Raw genomic sequence first — 19,971 nt, 5'->3', positions numbered from 1 at the left:
ATTAAGGCCAAAACACCAAAATATTTGCTGCTTTCTCTGGATGGTAGAATTACAAGCAATCTTTTTTTTTTTTTTTTAATTTATTTATTCGACAGAGATAGAGACAGCCAGCGAGAGAGGGAACACAAGCAGGGGGAGTGGGAGAGGAAGAAGCAGGCTCATAGCAGAAGAGCCTGATGTGGGGCTCGATCCCATAACGCCAGGATCACGCCCTGAGCCGAAGGCAGACGCTTAACCGCTGTGCCACCCAGGCGCCCCGACAATCTTATGTTTTTCAGCATTTTCTACAATTTTTCACAATCAGAACACAATAGTTTTATAGTCAAAGGGAAATCGAACAAATATGAAGGCACAGAAACTGACAGTAAGATTATTTCTTAATTTAAAAAGTATTCTGTTATACATGGAGAGCAAACAGAGACTACATGCTATATGCAAACACTAAAAATTATCAATCTAGACCAAAGAAGACCATGTCAGCAATCTGTAACCATAGCAACATCAACGACTATAATCAAAAGTCTAATCTCTGCTAAGGTCATACTGATCTAAAAGGGTATGTTTCTTCCTTTCAACAACTTACTGACACTTCCTCCACTTCCCAAAATAAGAGCACTAAAAAGAAACAGATGACAATTATGACATCATTCCTAACGTGCACAGGAATAGGGAGTCCGACTTACGAACAGAGCAAGCTTCATCATTGCGCAATGAAAACTTTCCAACCATTAAGAGGTTTTTAGCCCCCTTCTCTCTTCTAGTTAAGAGATCTTTCCCTTACATGTCACTCCCTACTGAAATCCACAAGATGCTCCGGGCAGGAAGATATCTAGATTTCACCTTACAAATGGATACACTCTTAACTCTAGGAAACAAACTGAGGGTTGCTGGAGGGAAGGTGGGTGGGGGATGGGGTAACTGGGTGACACACATGAAGGAAGGCACGTGATGTAATGAGCCCTGAGTATTATATCTGAAGCCAATAAGACATTATATGTTAACTAATTGAATTTATATTAAAAAATAAATTTAAAACTGGATACACATATAAAGAGACTGACAGCGTGGTTTGCAGCTCACAGCTCCACTCTACACACCTCTCGGATATCAAAGGGCCTCTTGAGGTTAGTACCAACTATTCCATACAACTCGTCAGCAGGAAACAAAGGGTCTTCGGAAGGCTCTACAGTAACCTGCGGAAACATAAAACAAACACATTAACCTATTCAAAGACATTATTCGAGGTTACATAAGCCAAAATGCTTCTGAAGAAAATAGAAGATATAAACACACGACCAACTCACATCCAATTTCTTCTGATAATTTTGATTCCTCACAATCACCCTAGTTAGGTGAAGGGCGTGATGGTCATCCAGAGCGTAGTAATCGGACACTCCAGACTTTCTACAGAGTAAAGCACACCAAAATCATCAGAAAAGGGAAAAGGAAAATAAATATCTTAAACCATAAAGATCTGCTCTCATCGAAGGATGACATCATTTTTACTTCCAAAATGCTTTAATAAATGTCATCCAGCTTGATTCTCATAATGTCCCTAGCAGAACAGTATTACCCTTATTTTATAAACAGGAAAAAATGAGGTCTACCTAAGTTAAGTATCTGGCCCTAGGACCCTCAGTACCTATGTAAGAATCCATACATTCTATTTCTCAATCTTTCTTTTTTTTTTAAGATTTTATTTATTTATTTGACAGAGATAGAGACAGCCAGCAAGAGAGCAAACACAAGCAGGGGGAGTGGGAGAGGGAGAAGCAGACTCCCAACAGAAGAGCCCGATGCGGGGCTCGATCCCAGAACGCCGGGATCACGCCCTGAGCCAAAGGCAGACGCCTAACGACTGCGCCACCCAGACGCCCCTCTATTTCTCAATCTTGACCTTCCTCTACTAGCCCAGAGAGCCTTGCTGATGAGGACTTCTATTTAATGCTCATCCCATGCACCTCCAACAAAACTGTATACAGTAAAGTTCAACAACCACAGACGTAGTCCATAACAGTGAAGTGTCCGTAGCTAGCTGAGCTCCTAATGAAGATGCCAACTACGGTCTCTCGTCGCAGGGAGGCTGCTGAGGCCCTAACTTACAAAGTTACACCTTAAGAGTAAGTTGTCATGGGTAACACACAAAGGCTCGAAGACCCTGTCCCTCAAATCAATGGGAAAAATGAGTATTGATATAACAGAACTGTGATAACGGCCACAGAAGTTCCTGTTCAATCTCAAATTTAATGTGAATGAAGCATGGGCTTGCTCTGCTTATTACTTTTGCTCTGATTAGATGGGTTTTTAGCTCATATGTAGATATACTGACTCTATAACATAGTATTAAAAAGACTACGCCGGGGTGGCGCAGCTGGTTGAGCCTTGGGCTCTTGGTTCAGCTCAGATCGTGATCTCAGGGTCGTGGGATTGAGCCCCGAGATGGGCTCCACGCTCAGCATAGAGTCTGCTGAGGACTCTCCCTCCCTCTGCCCCTCCCCTGTTTGTGTGCACACGTGCACACACACATGCACTCTCTCTCTAAAATCAATCAATCAATCAATAATTGTTCGGGTGCCTGCCTGGCTCAGTTGGTGGAGCATGCAAATCTTGATCTTGGGGTTGTAAGTTCGAGCCCCATGATGGGTATAAAGATTGCTTAAAAATAAAATTTTTTAAATTTTTAAATTAAATTTAAATTGAATTAAATTTAAAATTTTTTAAGTAAATAAATAAAATAACTGTAAAGACAGACAAAAATATGTACCGAAAAAAATAGAATTTTGGTTCATTTTATGAGTAAGAACTAACCTGCAGCAATCTAAATTGTGATGTCTTGTCCAGGGAAAATACCAAACCCTTAACAGAAATTTCTTAGAACTGGGTTCTCATGGTGGTTTCAGGGCACTCTCACCTCTGGATTGGGTGTTTCTCAATAAGAATAGAGACCGTGTTTACTCCTCACTATAGCCCCCCAATGCTTTGCAAATGGTAGACCCTTCAGTTTTTTTGACATTTTACAACTAACCATATCTCTTTTTTTTTATAATTTTTATTTTGTTATATTAGTCACCATAGAGTACATCCCCAGTTTTTGATGCAATGTTCCATGACTCATTACTTGCGTATAACACCCAGTGCACCATGCATTACGTGACCTTCTTAATACCCATCACCGGCCTATCCCAATCCCTCACCCCCCTCCCCTCTGAAGCCCTCAGTTTGTTTCCCAGAGTCCATAGTCTCTCATGATTCATTCCCCCTTCTGTTTAACCCCCCTTCATTCTTCCCTTCCTTCTCCTACCGATCTTCCTATTTCTTATGTTCCATAAGTGGGTGAAACCATAACCATATCTTTTAAATGTTTTATACATCATACCAGCTATAACTGCTGACTTCTAGCTATACTGCAATAATTCAGAAAGCAAAGAGAAGCAGAAGGAACTACTTCCAAATCAGTAAATATTTAAAATAATATGCTTTTGGGGCGCCTGGGTGGCACAGCAGTTAAGCGTCTGCCTTCGGCTCAGGGTGTGATCCTGGCGTTACGGGATCGAGCCCCGCATCAGGCTCCTCCTCTATGAGCCTGCTTCTTCCTCTCCCACTCCCCCTGCTTGTGTTCCCTCTCTCGCTGGCTGTCTCTATCTCTGTCAAATAAATAAATAAAATCTTTAAAAATAAATAAATAAATAAAATAAAATAATATGCTTTCTTTTAAAAACTGCCTAGTATTAACCAAAACAGCAGGAAAGGGAAACCTTTGATGAGACACTATATTATAGAAGCCTTTGTGTCAAATTAATTCCTCAGGATGGCTAATCAGAGAGGTTTAAAATATGTATTTACAAAGATAGAAGAAACCCAAAGTAATCTGTGACTAGTAAATTTTATCACACTGTTCAAAAAAAAGGCCATCACCACCTAATCACTGTCCCATGATTTTAAACAGGTTATTATGAATAATCATAGCTAGTGTTAATAGGGCACTTACCAGGTACCAGACACTGTACTATGAGGTGGGAACGATTCTTATCTTCACTTTACATGTGAAGGCTCAATGAAGTTAACTAGTTTGTCTACTCACAAGGGTAGTAAGTAAGGCAAATAGAAGATGAATTCCAGAACCTACACCCCTAACTTGGCATACCGCCTACAGCTTTTATGAGCACCGGATAAGTTTTTTTAATTAGTCAAAAAAATTTTTCTAATTTAATGCTCCTCAAATACTATCTTCATCTCCTCGTTAAGCATCCACAGTGACAGCCCACTTTGTCCTGTACCCCACTCACCCTATTCTACCTGTGGTAGAATTCTACCTCTCTCCAGGCTGAACCGCCCACGCCACTATCTCCCTGCCACCGTCAGTGCAATCAGAGGGGAATGCAGCACGGCCACTTGCACACTTGTGCTCACCGTAAACAAACAAGTGCTCTTCTGTTCCGCATGCACACAGAAACTCAGGCTCGTCCGAAGCTTTTCTCGGCCAACCCCAACACAACTCCCTTAACCGCTCCTCCTTTCACCTCTAGTTGGAAAACCAGAAGCATGCTAGCATATTCATTTTGTAATTGTTTTTTAGTTCTTTGTATTTCTCTTATTTACATAAAGACATTATTAATCCTTGAGAGCAGGGACCAGGCCTGAAATTGTTCCGTGTTACTCCCAACACTTAGCGCCATCAATCTACCCACAGTAAGCACTCAGTGAGACAGGAATGAAGGGGAAATTGAGGCAAATGTAGGTCCTTCACATAACTTTTCTAAAGGCTCAGCAGTGTTCTTTGACAGGAAAGTAGAAATGTGACACCTGGCTCTTCTCCTACCTACTAGATGGCTCTCACAGCCACCTGCCTCCATGCGTTTGAGGTCTGGCAGCACAAAGAGAGGTTTATGCACCTGCCAGGAGCTCAATGACTAGGCCTACCTGCCATTTCTGCCTGGCTTCCTCGGGTACGGTCCAGGGCCCTCTCCTTTACTTCCACCCAGCTCGAGGTGAGCTAGCTCATCTATTCCCACAGGTTTAAGCTCTACTTCTACGCTGATCACTCCCAGATAAAGATCTCCAGCACAGATCTGGGCTGCAGACTCTTCCCAATTAACTGCCTACTCAGCCAGCATGCCTACATGGATGGCTCAAGCACCTCTAACTTCTTAGGTCCAAAAGGAACACCCAATCCCCCTGCCCCATCCCCACAGCTCCTCCTCCTCCCATCTTCCCAATCTCAGGAAGTGAAGCCTTTCCCAGTCATCATCTTTGTCACCTCACTTTCCTATACCCCTTGTATGAAACCCACCCGCAAGTCCTTCAAACCTATCTCTAAAACAGAGCTCGAACCTGGTCACTCCCCCCACCTGCCCAACCACCAGAACCATCTAAGCCACCAGCACCTCTCACCTGTTGCTACAGATAAAACTCCCTGACTGGTCCCTCAGACAGACTCATGCCAACTTCCTAAATGTTCTGTTTAGCAGCCAGAGTGACTTTTTCTACTGAAATATTTGATAATAGCATATCTCGCCTTAAAACTCTTCAATGGTTTCCTAATTACAATGGTTTCCTAACAACAATAAAAATAACGGCAGTTAACATTAATAGGTACTTATTTAAAGCAGGTATTATTTCAAGCAACTTACATGTATCACCTCATTTTATCCTCACAACACTCTAGGAGGTAGACGGTCTTCTTACCTCTGAACTCTAACCTGAAGCGACTGGCCCAATGACACGATGCAGGCTAGCTCAGGGCTGACTCACAAGAGCCAACTGCGTGTGCCTCTTCCTGATTCCATGCTCAGTGGTGTCCTGCTGGGACCTTGCAATCAGCCTCGGTGGGGCCATTTACACAGAGGCGCTGGCAGAGGCCACAAAGCCAGACTTTTCCCTCCCCAGAGAACAGCTGTTATGTTACCTACCTGCTCTTCAGAGTTTAGCTAAGCTACTCCATGGTATGGCTGCCCGGTCATCTGTTTCGTGTGGCTGAGTGGACTGCAGGGACCTTAAACCGCCTCCAGTCCGCCTATGCAAGCGTAGGCGCTAGACAGCAGCCACAGACTCACAAGCACATCTAAGTCCTGATGTGACTTCCCCAACAAGCCTTGCGATCAACAGTCTCCTCCACCTCCCAGCTCCTTCCTGAATGCCTTCTGTGCACAAGACCCACGTGGAACTTAACAAAATGCCAATCTTTTGGTTTGAACTGACTAAGCTAGCCTTAGCCTAGGAACCCCCAAGTGCTCCGATCAGGGACCCTAAGAAAAAAGCGTGCTCGGGGGCACCTGGGTGGCTCAGTCATTAAGCATCTGCCTTCGGCTCAGGGCGTGATCCCAGCATTCTGGGATCGAGCCCCGCATCGGGCTCCTCTGCTGGGAGCCTGCTTCTTCCTCTCCCACTCCCCCTGCTTATCTCTCTCTCACTGGCTGTCTCTGTGTCAAATAAATAAATAAAATCTAAAAAAGAAAAAGAAAAAGAAAAAAGCATGCTCAGGCTCTGCCTCTGTCTGCACTCTGCCTCTTCCTCCCACGCTCCCAGCGTGGCCCCTCGAGGCATGCCGTGTACTTCCTCCAGGTTCTGTGAGTAATAAACTTGTCCATTTCAATTTCTCCTGTGGTCTGTTGTTGAACCACAGCTCACCATCCAGCACTCTGTGTTCCACTTAACAAATATTAATTTAACAATGTATGGGGCACCTGGATGGCTCAGCCGGTAAAACATCCGACTCTTGATTTGGGCTCGGGTCATGATCTTGTTGTGAGAGCAAGCCCTGTGTCAGGCTCCGTTTTGAGCATGCAGCCTGTTTGGAATTCTCTCTCTCTCTCTCTTCCTCTGCCCCTCCCCACTCGTGCCCTCTCTCTCTGTAAAAATAAAATAAAGTCTTTAAACAAAAAAAGTCATAACACCTGCACACCAGTGCGTTGGATTGACCGTCTATACACTCTCCCTATACTTCTTTGCATGCCTTATCACACGTACACATTTACATCATTTTTTGGTAATAACTTATCACCCACCTCCCTGATTAGAATGTTCAGCTCCCTGAGGTCAAAGACAATGTCCATCTCATAATCCTGAATACCTATAACAGTCTCTGCCACACAACAGGAGCTGGACAGATGTCTGTTAAAGAAATGAGAAACCTGTTCTCCAGTCTTCCTAGGCTCTAACAAACAAGCTGATGGTCTAGCTTAGAAATGCAACTCTACAGTTCAAAGAACTGAACCCTAAAACAGCAGCTCAAGAACAGATCAACGGTGGTCGGCTCTGGCAAGTTTAACTCTTAGAAAAAATAATGAAACTTTCTCTTCAACAGACAAAAGGACAACAATGAATCCCGGAAAGCAATAAGTGCTTCCGTCTCACCTGCAGTGCAGATCGGCACCGCCAAGGTCCTCAGCGGACACTTCCTCTCCAGTGGCGGCTTTCACCTACAGCGAGGATAAAAGTCAGTGGTGAGTTCTGCCCGTCAGAGAAATAAAAACACTTACCTAACACGCACGTCTTCTAACCTGACTATGCCTACCACTCTTTCTTCCACACAGCTGAAGATTTTGTTTTCTTTCTTTTTTTTCATTCTTTAAGCAGGCTCCACACCCAACATGGAGCCCAATGCAGGGCTCGAACTCAAGACCTTGAGCTCAAGACCTGAGCTGAGCTAAGAGTCGGACACTTAACCAATTGAGACACCCAGGAGCCCCAAGACTGTTTTCTTATTCCACCCACCCAGCAAACCTAGAAAAAACTGTCTCTGGTCTACAGATGAAAAATCTGAACCAGAGCCACTAAGCGATTTCCCCACAGCCCCCAAGCAAGTGATGGAACCTGAGTTGAATCAAGGTATTTCCAGCCTGAGAGCCCACTCTCCTCTTACCTTCTGTGGTCCAAGAATACTCCTTGTACATCCTTGTACACCTCGAACAGGCACATGCCAGACTGTGCATGTCAGTAATCTGCATGTGTCTCTCTTCTCTCCTCTATACTGTGAGTGCCTTGAAGGCAGTAACTGTGATGTATTCACCTTTGAACGCTCAGTAAATTTAGTGAATTAATGCTGTTTTTGGCCTATCCTGAAAAACTGCAGTAATTATCACAAACTCTTAAAAGTGCAATACCTTTAAGATGCCAAAAAAAAAAAATCTCTAAGATTACCTACATCTAAGATTCAGCAGAATACGACCAAAAAGAAAGAAACCTCAAGTAATAAATTAAGAATGACTTAATTACAACCTGAGAAATTCTAATAGGAAAACAGAAAAATCATTTAGTGCCAAATGCCAACCTGAGCCCTTAGGAATTGCTTACTGATTGCTACTTCTTTGGGTTGATTGATTTCTTCTTCTTCAAATTGGAAAGAATCGTATTAGAACAATGAACATTTATCTAAAACTGCAGCATAGAAAGGACTTATTATTCAGTACATCAAAAGTTCTGTCTTAAACAAAATATTATTGCACAGAGAAAAGTAATTAAAATTTTCACTTCCAATTTTTCCACCCACAGAACCAAATTCTTGGTTCTCTTCTTCCTAAAATATTCAGTGTAAAATAGCATTTGGCCCAGACAATAACTAATTATAAGAGGTATCTGGATATTTAAAGTTGTAAAAAGGAATAAACAACCGATATCCTCTGTTTATTTCCAGGGATCTGACTAATATCAACTGATAAAATAAGGATTCGTCACCGGTTAATATTTACTGAACACCCACAGCATGTTTGAAACTGTGACAGGTGCAAGGATGATAAAAATTAAAAACAGCTCATTCTACTAAATATCAAGTTCAAAAGTCAGAAGAACAAAAAGCTCCTTCAAAAACTTGTCTTACTCTTAGGCACTTTTCCAACCACTTTAAGCAACTGAAAGCTATCGCAACTCAACCGCACATTATGCATGGAATCTTTTCCAATTGTCAGTAAAACAAGCGTTAAAATTGAGCAGATGAGACTGCAGCAGCTGCTGTTTTTTTGGGTTTTTTTGTTTGTTTGTTTTGTTTTTTAACCTGTAAACACGGTCTTTCAGTGGCAGACTACAGAAGAGAGTTCAGTTCTCTAAGAGGACTGCCGACTTCGGCTGCTAAATGGCTCCTTGCTGAGGTACAAGGTAAATCGGCACCCGTGACCAGACATTGCACTGCACCCTTCAGACAAACTCTTCTCTTGGGAACGGCTAGTGTTCTCTCAGTATCATGATGCTGCCTACAGTCCCAAACAGGTGTTTTCAAATTTCAGTCCTATCTTTACTCATTCTTTAAGGAAAAACACCTAAAAACTACTGAAAGTTTGTACCCTTTACTAGACAAAGGGAAATTCTAAGTGAATTCTCCTCTCATTTACCAATGACAAGTATCACCTATAGCTAGAAAAATATCAAAGAATAATTGACACCACAGGCCTTTTGAATAATGCCTTCAGACTTTTATCCCATTTAAACTGGTGGCTCTTCAGGCTTACCTGATCCTCAATAAATTTATTAAAAATAAACATAATCATTTGCAAAATATACATATATCACATCAGAGCAACCATAAGCTCTTTTTAACATGCTCTTTTTAGTAAATTTGTGTTATTATTCCAAAAGCAAAGATGATTTTTTTGACAGACTTTTGAAGTAATAACCTTACTTTTTGAGATAGAATTCACGTATCATAAAATTCACATTTAAGGAATACAATTCAGTGATTTTCAGTATATTCATACGGTTGTGCAACCATCACCACCACCCAATTCCAGAAGTTTCATCACTCCCAAAAGAAAGCCCATACTCATTATAGTCATTCCCCATTCTACCCTCCTCTTGGTCCCTGGAAACCACTAACCTACTTACTGCCTCTAGGAATTTGCTTATTGTAAGTATTTCATAGAAGCAGAATTATACAATATTTTTCCTTTTGTGTCAAATGTTTCCTTTTATGAGATAATGTTTTCAAGTTTCATCCATGTTGTAGCATGTATCAGAACTTAATTCTTTTTTATGGCTGAATCATATTCCATTGTATGTATATTACAGTTTAATAGTATTCTTGACATTCTCCTTCCCCATATAATATTCTTAGATGTCACTTAAATAATCGGATACTTTGTTGTAAGATGTAGTAATTACCTGTGTCTTCACCTACCCTCTCTTTATCCCTTCCAAGTCTGGGCCCAGATTGTGACACATGCATAGCAGAGTGAAGACTGTATTACTGAACATCACTGGAATGGAGCTGACCAAAGAGGAGAGGGGAAGAGCCTAAGATTACATAATCCACTCCTCAGTCCTGCAACACAGGCGGCTCACCAGTAAGGGTGCACAGGGTCCCACTCTCAGAAGGGCCTTGTGCTTGGAGTTTAATGCTCAGTGGTTACCCTACTGGAATTCTAATTTAATCTTTGAGTATGTGTTCCATAAATGAAGTCTGATGAGACAATGGGGCATGTGTGTTGGGGTTCAGAGCCTCAGCTCTTGGCTGGTCTGCCTCCTACCATCTTTCTGGAAAGGGTTCTTGGCTCCCTGCTTCCCTGCCAACTGGTGCATAGGCCCTGGGCTCTGCTCTATCTGCTCCTCCCCACCCCTGCCTAGCAACTATTACACCTGTCCCCACTGGGGGCCTGTCATGGGCAAAGGGAAGCTCAGGGATCAGGCTTGCACCCCCTGATGTCTCAGGGTGAAGCACAGCAGCACCATCACTATCCTGGGCTGGCGGTGCTAAGGTGTTCTCTCCAGCAGATGACTCGGCGGACGTGGGGGTGGGAGCTAAGGGATAGCTTTTTGCTCCTCGCCCATCTGGATACCAAACATATCCTGGCATGAAGGCTGCATACCCCTGGGGGGTCACATGTCCACCAGCAGTTGAACGGTGGGCCCACTGGAGGCGCAGATGCCTGAGGAGTATTCTATGCTTGAAGGAGCATGTCCTTAAATAGCAAATAAAAAGCACCAAGACAGTTAAAGGTACCACAGAAGGAAAATGTTTTATATTTTAGTACCTTTAACAGTACTTGTTCCTCCTTTTTGAACAAGGGGTCTCATATCTTCATTTTGCACTGGGGTCTGCAGTTATGTAGCCGGCCCAACCAGTGATTGATAATGATTGCTAGGATTAGAAATTTGGAGTACCTCTCATAGCTATGCTAACTTGTTCCTTTATTTTTTTTTAACTTAACCTTTTTGAAAAGGTAATATTTTCACAAGACTCAGAAAGTCAAAGGTCTCAAAATGTTTATGTTCAGCACACACACACACACAAAAGTCAAAGGTCTCTCTCTCGCCCTGTTTCATCTCCTCTGCATTAAAACTATGTTTACTGTATCTTGTCCAGAGTTTCTTTATGCATATACAAGCTGACAAATGTATAATTTGCCCTGTTTTACACAAAAGTTGACAAATTATGGGCAAGCACCTGGTTTATCAACTTCTAGTGACCCTGAGGCAAACAAGAATGCAACTGAGATAGAAGAAAAAATAAGTAGAGGTTGATTTCATCAACCATTCAACAAATGATGCTGGGCCAACTACATATCACATACAAAACGACGTTGGATTCCTTCCTTAAGTCCTACCCAAACTAACTCAAAATGGATTACGGACCTATAAGTAAGATCTCAAACTATAAAACTTGGAAGAAACCAATGTATTACAACTTCATAATCTTGCAACAAGCAAAGCCTACACAGATACGACACCAAAAACACAGCAAAGAGAGAAAAAAAATGCATGAACTGAACTTTATCAAAATTAAACATTTTCATGCTTCAAAGGAAGATACCACCAAGAAAGTGAAGACAATCCATAGAAAGAAAATATTTGTATCCAGAACATATAAAGAATTCTTACAACTCAATAAAGACAAAAAGCCCAATTTAAAAGGTGGGCAAAAGGATCTGAATAGATATATCTCCAAAGAAGCCATATGAATGACCAACAAGGAACATGACAGACTACGGACTATGAGAAACAAACTGAGGGCCTCAGAGGGGAAGGGGGCGGGGGAATGGGATAGACCGGTGATGGGTAGTAAGGAGGGCACATATTGCATGGTGCACTGGGTGTTATACGCAACTAATGAATCATCGAACTTTACATCGGAATCCAGGGATGTACTGTATGGTGACTAACATAATATAATAAAAAACATTAAAAAATAAACAAAACAAAAAAAAACAAACAAATGACCAACAAGCACAAGAATGACGCTCAACATCATTACCCATTCGGGATTGTGAATCAAAACCTGAATGAGATACCATCCACTAGGGTGGCTATCATCACACAGACACACAGTAACAACTGTTGGCAAGGAAATGGACAAATCAGAACCCTCACACACAGCTGGCAGGGGCGTAAAATACACCGTGGACAATTTGGCAGTTCCTCAAAATGTGAAACTTAGAGCTACCATGTGACCTAGCAACTGTACTCACAGGTCTATAAACCTTATAAAGGGAAACATATCCATATCCATTTAAAACTTGGATACGGAGGTGTACAGCAACGTTATTCAGAATATCCAAACACTGGAAATAATCCGAACGGCTATCAGCTGATAAATGGATAAACAAAATGCTGCCTATCCAGACAATGAAATATTATTCAGCAATAAAAAGAAGTGAAGTGGTTTCTCAAAAAATTAAACACATCGTTACCACATGATCTAGCAATTCTACTTCTGAGCATAAACCTAAAAAATGAAAGCAGGGACTCAGATACATCTGTATACTCACTATTCATAACACCCCCAAATTGGAAGCAACTCAAAAGTCCATTGATGGATGTGTTAATAAACAAAATGTGGTACATACATGCAATGGAATATTATTTGGCCTTAAAAAGGAAGCTCTGACACATGCAACAACATGGTGAATCTTAAGGACATCACCCTAAGTGAAATATGCCAATCACAAAAGGATAGATACTCTATGATTGCACTTATACAACACATCCACAGTAGTCAAATTCATAGAAAAAGTAGAATCTTGGTAGCCAGGAGCAGCGGAGGTTGGGGAGAACAGGGAGTTAATGTTTAGTGGGGACAGCTGGAGCAGATGAGAACATTCTGGAGAAGGAGGGTGGTGATGGTTGCACAACAATGTGAATATATTTAATGCCACAGAACTCTGCACTTAAAAACGGTTAGAATGGGGGTGCCTGGTGGCTCAGTCAGTTAAGCATCTGACTCTTGGTTTTGGTTCAGGTCATGATCTCAGGGTTGTGAGATCGAGCCCCATGTCAGGCTCTGTGCTCAGCAGGGAGTCTGCTTGAGGATTCTCTCCCTCTGCCTCTCCCCCTGCTCATGCTCTCTCTCTCTCCAAAATAAACAAATAAATCTGAAAAAAAATGGTTAGAATGGTAAATTTTATATTAGGTATATTTTATCTCAATCAATCAATCAATCAAGACTATGTTCTTACCAATGGTGGTCCTGCCAAGAAAATGGTACCCTGCTTGCGTACAATGATGTTTTCATCAGCCATTGCAGGTACATAAGCACCACCTGCCGTACAGGAGCCCATGACCACCGCTATCTGGAATCCAAGCATATAAGAAACCCACGACGTGAGGTCCAAACAGTTAGTTATAGTCTCTGGCTCTACGGACCCACAAATGTCACAGTACCAGAGGATATTACTAGCTGGTCCCTATACTTCCTTTTAAAAATGGTCCTCTTGGTGTTTGGAATAGCTCCTTAACTACTTCTATCAAAGCCTTTTGAAGGGCTTAGGTCACATTTTCCAAAATTTATGGACAGTCTCCCTGTTGGAGAAAGGACTGGCCATTTAGAATGTTATCCTGATCGACTAATAATGGGGAGAGAAGAAACTCCACAACCCACCCATCAGTCAGCAAAACTGTGTCAAAACTAATAAGAAGTCTTCTCAACAATTGCCACTTACCTCATGGGAATACTGAAATAATTCTCCAAAGGACTGTTAATACTCTGTGTTACCCTGAAAATGGTATGTTCTGAGTAGAAAACTAATGTTTTGAAACAGTTGAAAATCATGCTCAAAAGCAAGTCAGCTCTGTGGGACCGGGGTGTTGGGTATGTTGAAAGTCCACAGCGCTGTCTTCTCTGCTTTTATGCGTGTTTAAAATGTTTCATAATAAACCTTTTTAAGAAAACTCCTGCCTTGAAATTAATAAGACACAAAGAAAAATGAATATGGGTTTGGCTGATAACCCTTAGGTAGAAATAAATAATATTAGAAAAAAATAAGAAAAATATGTAATGGCCATTTTCTTAAATTACCACATGAAAGCACTTTTTGCTACTAATTCCAATATTTCATCAGTTTTCTTAGAGTCCTCCAAATATCCATTTTGAAATAAAAATGCTACACTAGTATTAACCCAAAAATGCAAAGCAGTGTGAGTTAACATTTTTCCATCTAAATAGGAATCACGAAAAGCATTTTTCCCTATTTCACATGTTATTAAAAATGGCTGCAAAAGTTCACTGTCAACATGTCATAAAAGTATTTATAATGTATCGTTTTTGCTTATCAATCACCCAGAAGTTTATTTGCAAAATATCTATAGCTAGAAAAACTCTCGCACAAGGAAAGGAACATAGAAAACATTCACTGTAACAGTCTTCACAAAAATGAAGATACGCAAATAATCAACACATCCATCAACACCGCATTTTGAATGGATGAACGAATTGTGAATAAATAAGTTCATTAAAAATCTGAGGGAAAAAACCAAATGAAATGCTAACACTTTACAAATCCAAGCGGAAGGTCCATGACTGTTTCATTGTTATTGCACTATTCTCTGTTCTTTCTGCATGTTTGAAATATTTTATGGGCTTTTTCTTTAAGGATTTAGGAGTAAAGGACACGATTTCAACTTACCAGCCTGTTCTCTGTACAAGAATAGCAGGTAAAGCTCAAACTATTTCAGTATCCAAAAAAAAAAAAAAAAGGCAAGGAAATAAAAGTCACAGTGACGTAAAAATCTAAAAAGGCGCAAATTTCACAAGTAAGACCTACAGAACTAAACAGGCATAGCAGGGTTCCATGACAGCAAAACGAAAGCAAAAGAAAAAAACAGCAACTTGTCAGCAAATATTCAGAGACCAAGGATGGGAGGTGATGTGGGTGGGGAACAAAGAAAGACAAATTTGGGTGTCAAAAGCCAGGAAGAGAAAAATGAGGGTAATGAAGCTGAATGCCATCACGCCATCTCAGGGGGAGAAAACATCTGCTAATTTAGTAGAGAAGTTTCACAAGTGAAGAGCTAACAAATTATTGGTGCATCTACACCAGGGAATTTCACCACATTCCTAAGTGCAATTCCAATGTGGTTTTTTCCACAGTACTTCCAAAACCAAGGATATCGGCAATCCACTTCTTTCACACGAACAGAGAGCGGCCCCCCGATGACCCTGGACTCTTGGGATTCACGTCCTGTATAATCCCATCCCCTCAGTGTGCGATGGATCTGGTAACATGCTTCTAACACACAGATCATAACAAGCGTCACGCTTGTGATCCAGTTCTGAGAGGCCATGTCTTCACCCCCACCCCCCGCCAGCCCCCTCTCTTGCCCACTTGCTTGTTCGCTCTGATGCAGCCAGCTAACATGTGGAGACTTGCTCGCTACAGCTGCCCACTTGGGAAGGAACCTACAGATGCTTCTGGCCAACAGCTCACGAGCAAGTGAGTGAAGCCTGCCGAGAACTGAATCCTGCCACAGCCACGTAAGCAACTGGGCCAGATCCTTCCCAGTCCAGCCTGGAGAGGACTGCAGCCACCTGAGCTCAGCACTGGGGGTTCCAGCTCAGCTGTGCTCAGAGTTCCGACCCACAGACCCTGCAGGGTAATAAATGGTGCTTTAAACTAGCAAGCTTGGGGTTAATTGTTTTGCTGTGCTAGATAACTAATACAGAGACCACAAACCATCTACCTCAAGTAAGTGCAATGCAGGCACATCGGAAACCTTGGGACAATCTTTGTTTAGAGTACTCTGTTGTTGCTGGTCTGCAACCTATCTGCCTATAAACCATTCCTCTATTCCAGACACGGGAGACAGACCATGAAGAAAACTCTGTACCATCCCAGACAGTAATGAAAAACCAAAAGACATGGGTAAACATTGAAACCATCACGCTAAGTGCAAGAAACCACTTATTATATGATCCCTTTCAAAGGAAAGGTGTCATAGGCAAATCCATAGAGATAGAAAGTTGATGAGTGGTTGCCAGGGACTGGAGGGACTGGACAGAAATGGGGAGTAACTGTTAATGGATATGACATTTCCTTTGGAGGTGATGAATATGTTTTAAAATTGACTGAACTCTGTGAATATCCGAAAACCACTGAACTGTACATATTAAATGGGCACATTGTATGGTATGTTAATTATATCTTAATAAAGCTGTTATAAAATTTAAGAAACAAGAGCTGGAATTATTAAGTATATAAGATTCAAAATTCTCAAGTTTTTCACCAAGAAGAAACAGGCTGTTCTAGTCACAAGTATCTCACAGACACTAAACAATATCTCTAAAGCAAATTCTGATAAGAGAAGAAAATAGAAATAGAATAGAAAAACGAAATTTTCAAAATGAGATAAAACAGAAATAGAATAGAAAAATGAAAGAAAAGAATAGAGATTAGTGGAGTCACCACTGTCACAGAATCTTCTCGTCATTTAATTCTAAGCCATGCACTCACTCACGAAACAGGGGGAATATTCTCCAAGAAGAGCCCGGCCACTGTGTCTGCTCCTTCTTCTCACAAAGCACAGGAATCCCTGGGCCAAACACCTCCAACAACTTTCCATGTCCCCAGGCATTCGTCTATGGAACAACAAAGACCTTACATGGGGGCCACGCTGGACAAATGATAGGGAACCCCAGAGAGAAAATTCTCCTTTGTCTACTTAGAGGACATTAAAAGGACATAAGTAAGATGCATAAGCATAAACTGTTCTGCGCACACTCGGGGTATGGATTTGGCTTGCCCTGAGGCACAGCACAGGCACCAAATCAGGGGGACAGTGACTCTCATCTGCATAGAACGAAGGAGAACTCCCAAGAACGCCACTGAGAGCCAATAGTCCACCCAGTCACCCATGAGGAGGGCTTCCTGTGACACGGACAAACCAGGAGATCCCTCTTTCAGGGCTGATGGGGGAAACAAAGGCAAGAGAAACGTAGCTTAAATTAAATCTCTTTACAGCTTGCAGCCCACTGATAGATACCTGACACATGCGCCAGCATGACCTTCCTCAGGGAACTCGTGACTGTCTCAGTGCCTTAATGTTTATGTTTATTAAAGACTAAAAGGAACCTTATCTTAATAGCAGCTAGCCCTCAATGTTCTGAAAGCCTTGCGTCCCAATCCCTTAGAGACTTACACTATCCCTAACCCCCAGTAATTAAAGAGTATCTCATCAGTCACTCCTCGCAATCCCAGCGCAGCTCTTTCTGCCCACGGGTCCTGTCCCCGTGCTATAATAAAATCACCTTTTTACACCAAAATGTCTCCAGAATTCTTTCTTGGCTGAAGAACCCAAAAACCTCCAAATTTCATGAAGGTGAGGAGGTCCATGGTGATTCAAGACTTACATCAAAAGCAAGAAAGCAGCAAGAAGGTGAAGAAAACGTAGCTGACCACTACACTGCTTGCCGTCACTGCCACAGAAGGCACAGCGGAAATTCCGAGTAAAAGGAAATGAGATGCTCCAAAACAGAGGTAAGAGTCTGTGAAGACTTTGGACAAAATTTCATTACCTTCCAGGTCCTGCCTGAACAAACAGAGACTGGCTCTCATTGCACCAAAACCAAATTACATATTGTAGGTCAGCAGCCTGCCCCACAGAAAGGGTCTCTGAGAGAGTCAAGAGGTTTTATACCTAATTCTGAAAAGCTGTGTGAACTCTAGACCTCCGTCCTTCCACTGAAAAATTGCACTAGACTATCCGGTTCAAAGGCGCACTGTGATAAATGTAACAGAACTTGGAGGGGGGAGAAGCTCCAGTTGCTTGATGGAAAAGCCATTAAAAATATAGTACGTTTTGGGGCGCCTGGGTGGATCAGTCGGTTAAGCTCAGGTCATGATCCTGGGGTCCTGGGATCGAGACCCAGATGGGGCTCCCTGCCCAAGGGGAGTCTGCTTTTCCCTCTTCCTCTCCCTCTGCCCCTCTTCCCCCACCCCCCACTTGTTGTGCTCTCTCTTGCTTGCTTGCTCTCTCAAGTAAATAAATAAAATCTTTTAAAAAATTTATATAGTATGGGTGCCTGAATGGCTCAGTCAGTTAAGTGTCTGCCTTCAGCTCAGGTCATGATCTCAGGGTCCTGAGATCAAGCACCACATGGGGCTTCCTGCTGAGCAGGGAGCCTGCTTCTCCCTCTGCCTGCCGCTCCCCCTGCTTGTGCTCTCTCTGTCAAAAAAATAACTAAATATATTTTTTTAAAGTTTTATATATTTTTAGGGGCACCTGGGTGGCTCAGTTGGTTAAGCATCTAAGTCTTGATTTTGCCTCAGGTCATGATCTCAGAGTTCTGAGACTGACACCACCCTTCCCCCCAAATCAGGCTCAGCACTGGCAGGGAGTCTAACTGAGTCCCTCTCTCTCTTTTTCCCCCTGCCCCTCCCCCCACTCACTCTCTCTAAAATAAATAAATAAATAAATATTTTTTAAAAAGAAGAAGTAGGGGGCGCCTGGGTGGCTCAGTTAGTTAAGCGTCTGCCTTTGGCTCAGGTCATGATCTCAGGATCCTGGGACTGAGCTCCACTTCAGGCTCCCTACTCAATGGGGAGCCTGCTTCTCCCTTTCCCTCTTCCCCTCCCCCCACTCGTTCTCTCTCTCTCTCTTGCTCTTGCTCTCACTCAAATAAATAAAAAAAATCTTAAAAAGAAAAAAAGCAAACACAGAAAGCAAATACTATCTGTATCACATTGTTTCCTTCCTCTACCAACAGAGCCTCCATTAAAAAATAAAAGCCACAAAATACACACATCAATTCAATAGCTGTCCAAAATTTAAGAACATTATCAATTATACTGACTGATCACACCGCTGATTCTGGAGTACTCATGCTTATCTGTGCCAAATAGGCTGAAATGTGCACAGAAAACAAAAAGTCCACCTTGCCCAGAATGTTCTGTTTCTTCCTCAATCTTTTGATCAGCCTCAAAGCCATCAGGGTGATTTCGTCTCCCCCAGGCCTTATCTGACTTCATGGACAGGTTGAAATGCATTTAAAAATAATGAGCAGCTCTTTCTGTCCACAGGTGCTGTCCCCAGGCTTTAATAAAACCACTTTTTTTGCATACACACACACACACACACACACACACACACACACACTAGGGGTGCCTGGGTGGCACAGTCAGTTGAGCATCCAACTCTTGATCTCAGCTTAGGTCATTATCTCAGGGTCGTGAGACTGAACCCCACTTCAAGCCCCGTGCTCAGCAGAGTGTCTGCTTGAGTTTTTCTCTCTCCCTCTGCCCCTTCCCCTGCACACTTACTCTAAAATAAATAGTCTTAAAAACAAAGATAGTGATGTACAGTGCCTGTCCTACTAAGCCCCTCAAAACAATTACCATGATCTGAAGCAAAGAAAAGAAATTGCAAAAATAATGAGCTAAATAAACCAAGAGGGGGGAAGTAAGGGGAGCAAAGGAAAGAAGAAAGCAAGGACACCTGAAATAATTTTAAGTACCTCTCCGAAAAGAAGAACAAACAGACCCAGATGCAAAGAAAACTCAAGGGAAACGCTGCACCCCCACATGGCTGGATGAATAACGCCGATGTCAGAAGAAAGGCACTGTGAGTCACAGCGGAAACACTCCGCCTGGCGCACCGAAGGATTACAGTCAAACAGGACGAGAGGTGATGCCGCAGAGCAAAGATCCATCTAGACGAGGCCACCACTACTTTTAAAAATTAATGGTGAAGTGAGACCTATAGAAGACAAAGGTCCCACCTCTGAAGAGAACTGGAAGTCTCCCGCTTCAAAAGCCAGCAACGTGGAGCCACAATCCA

At 42.3% G+C, this 19,971-nt stretch overlaps 1 protein-coding gene across 3 annotated transcripts in view; it reads right to left on the bottom strand.

The window, feature by feature from the left end:
* The window catches only part of MCCC2 (methylcrotonoyl-CoA carboxylase 2), a 63,489-nt gene that overhangs the window by 17,029 nt on the left and 26,489 nt on the right, over positions 1-19,971 (bottom strand). For all 3 annotated transcript variants that reach the window (XM_002915896.4, XM_019796045.2, XM_034656330.1), the window contains exons 7-10: positions 13,380-13,493; positions 7,354-7,418; positions 1,305-1,404; positions 1,098-1,193 (exon numbers count right to left, since the gene is read on the bottom strand). In XM_002915896.4, the coding sequence (XP_002915942.1) occupies positions 1,098-1,193; positions 1,305-1,404; positions 7,354-7,418; positions 13,380-13,493 (375 nt within the window). The remainder of the gene's footprint in view (positions 1-1,097; positions 1,194-1,304; positions 1,405-7,353; positions 7,419-13,379; positions 13,494-19,971) is intronic.

The sequence above is a fragment of the Ailuropoda melanoleuca genome, chromosome 3 (genome assembly GCF_002007445.2).
Source record: "Ailuropoda melanoleuca isolate Jingjing chromosome 3, ASM200744v2, whole genome shotgun sequence".
NCBI lineage: Eukaryota > Metazoa > Chordata > Mammalia > Carnivora > Ursidae > Ailuropoda > Ailuropoda melanoleuca.
This window is presented reverse-complemented; position numbering and strand designations above follow the sequence as displayed.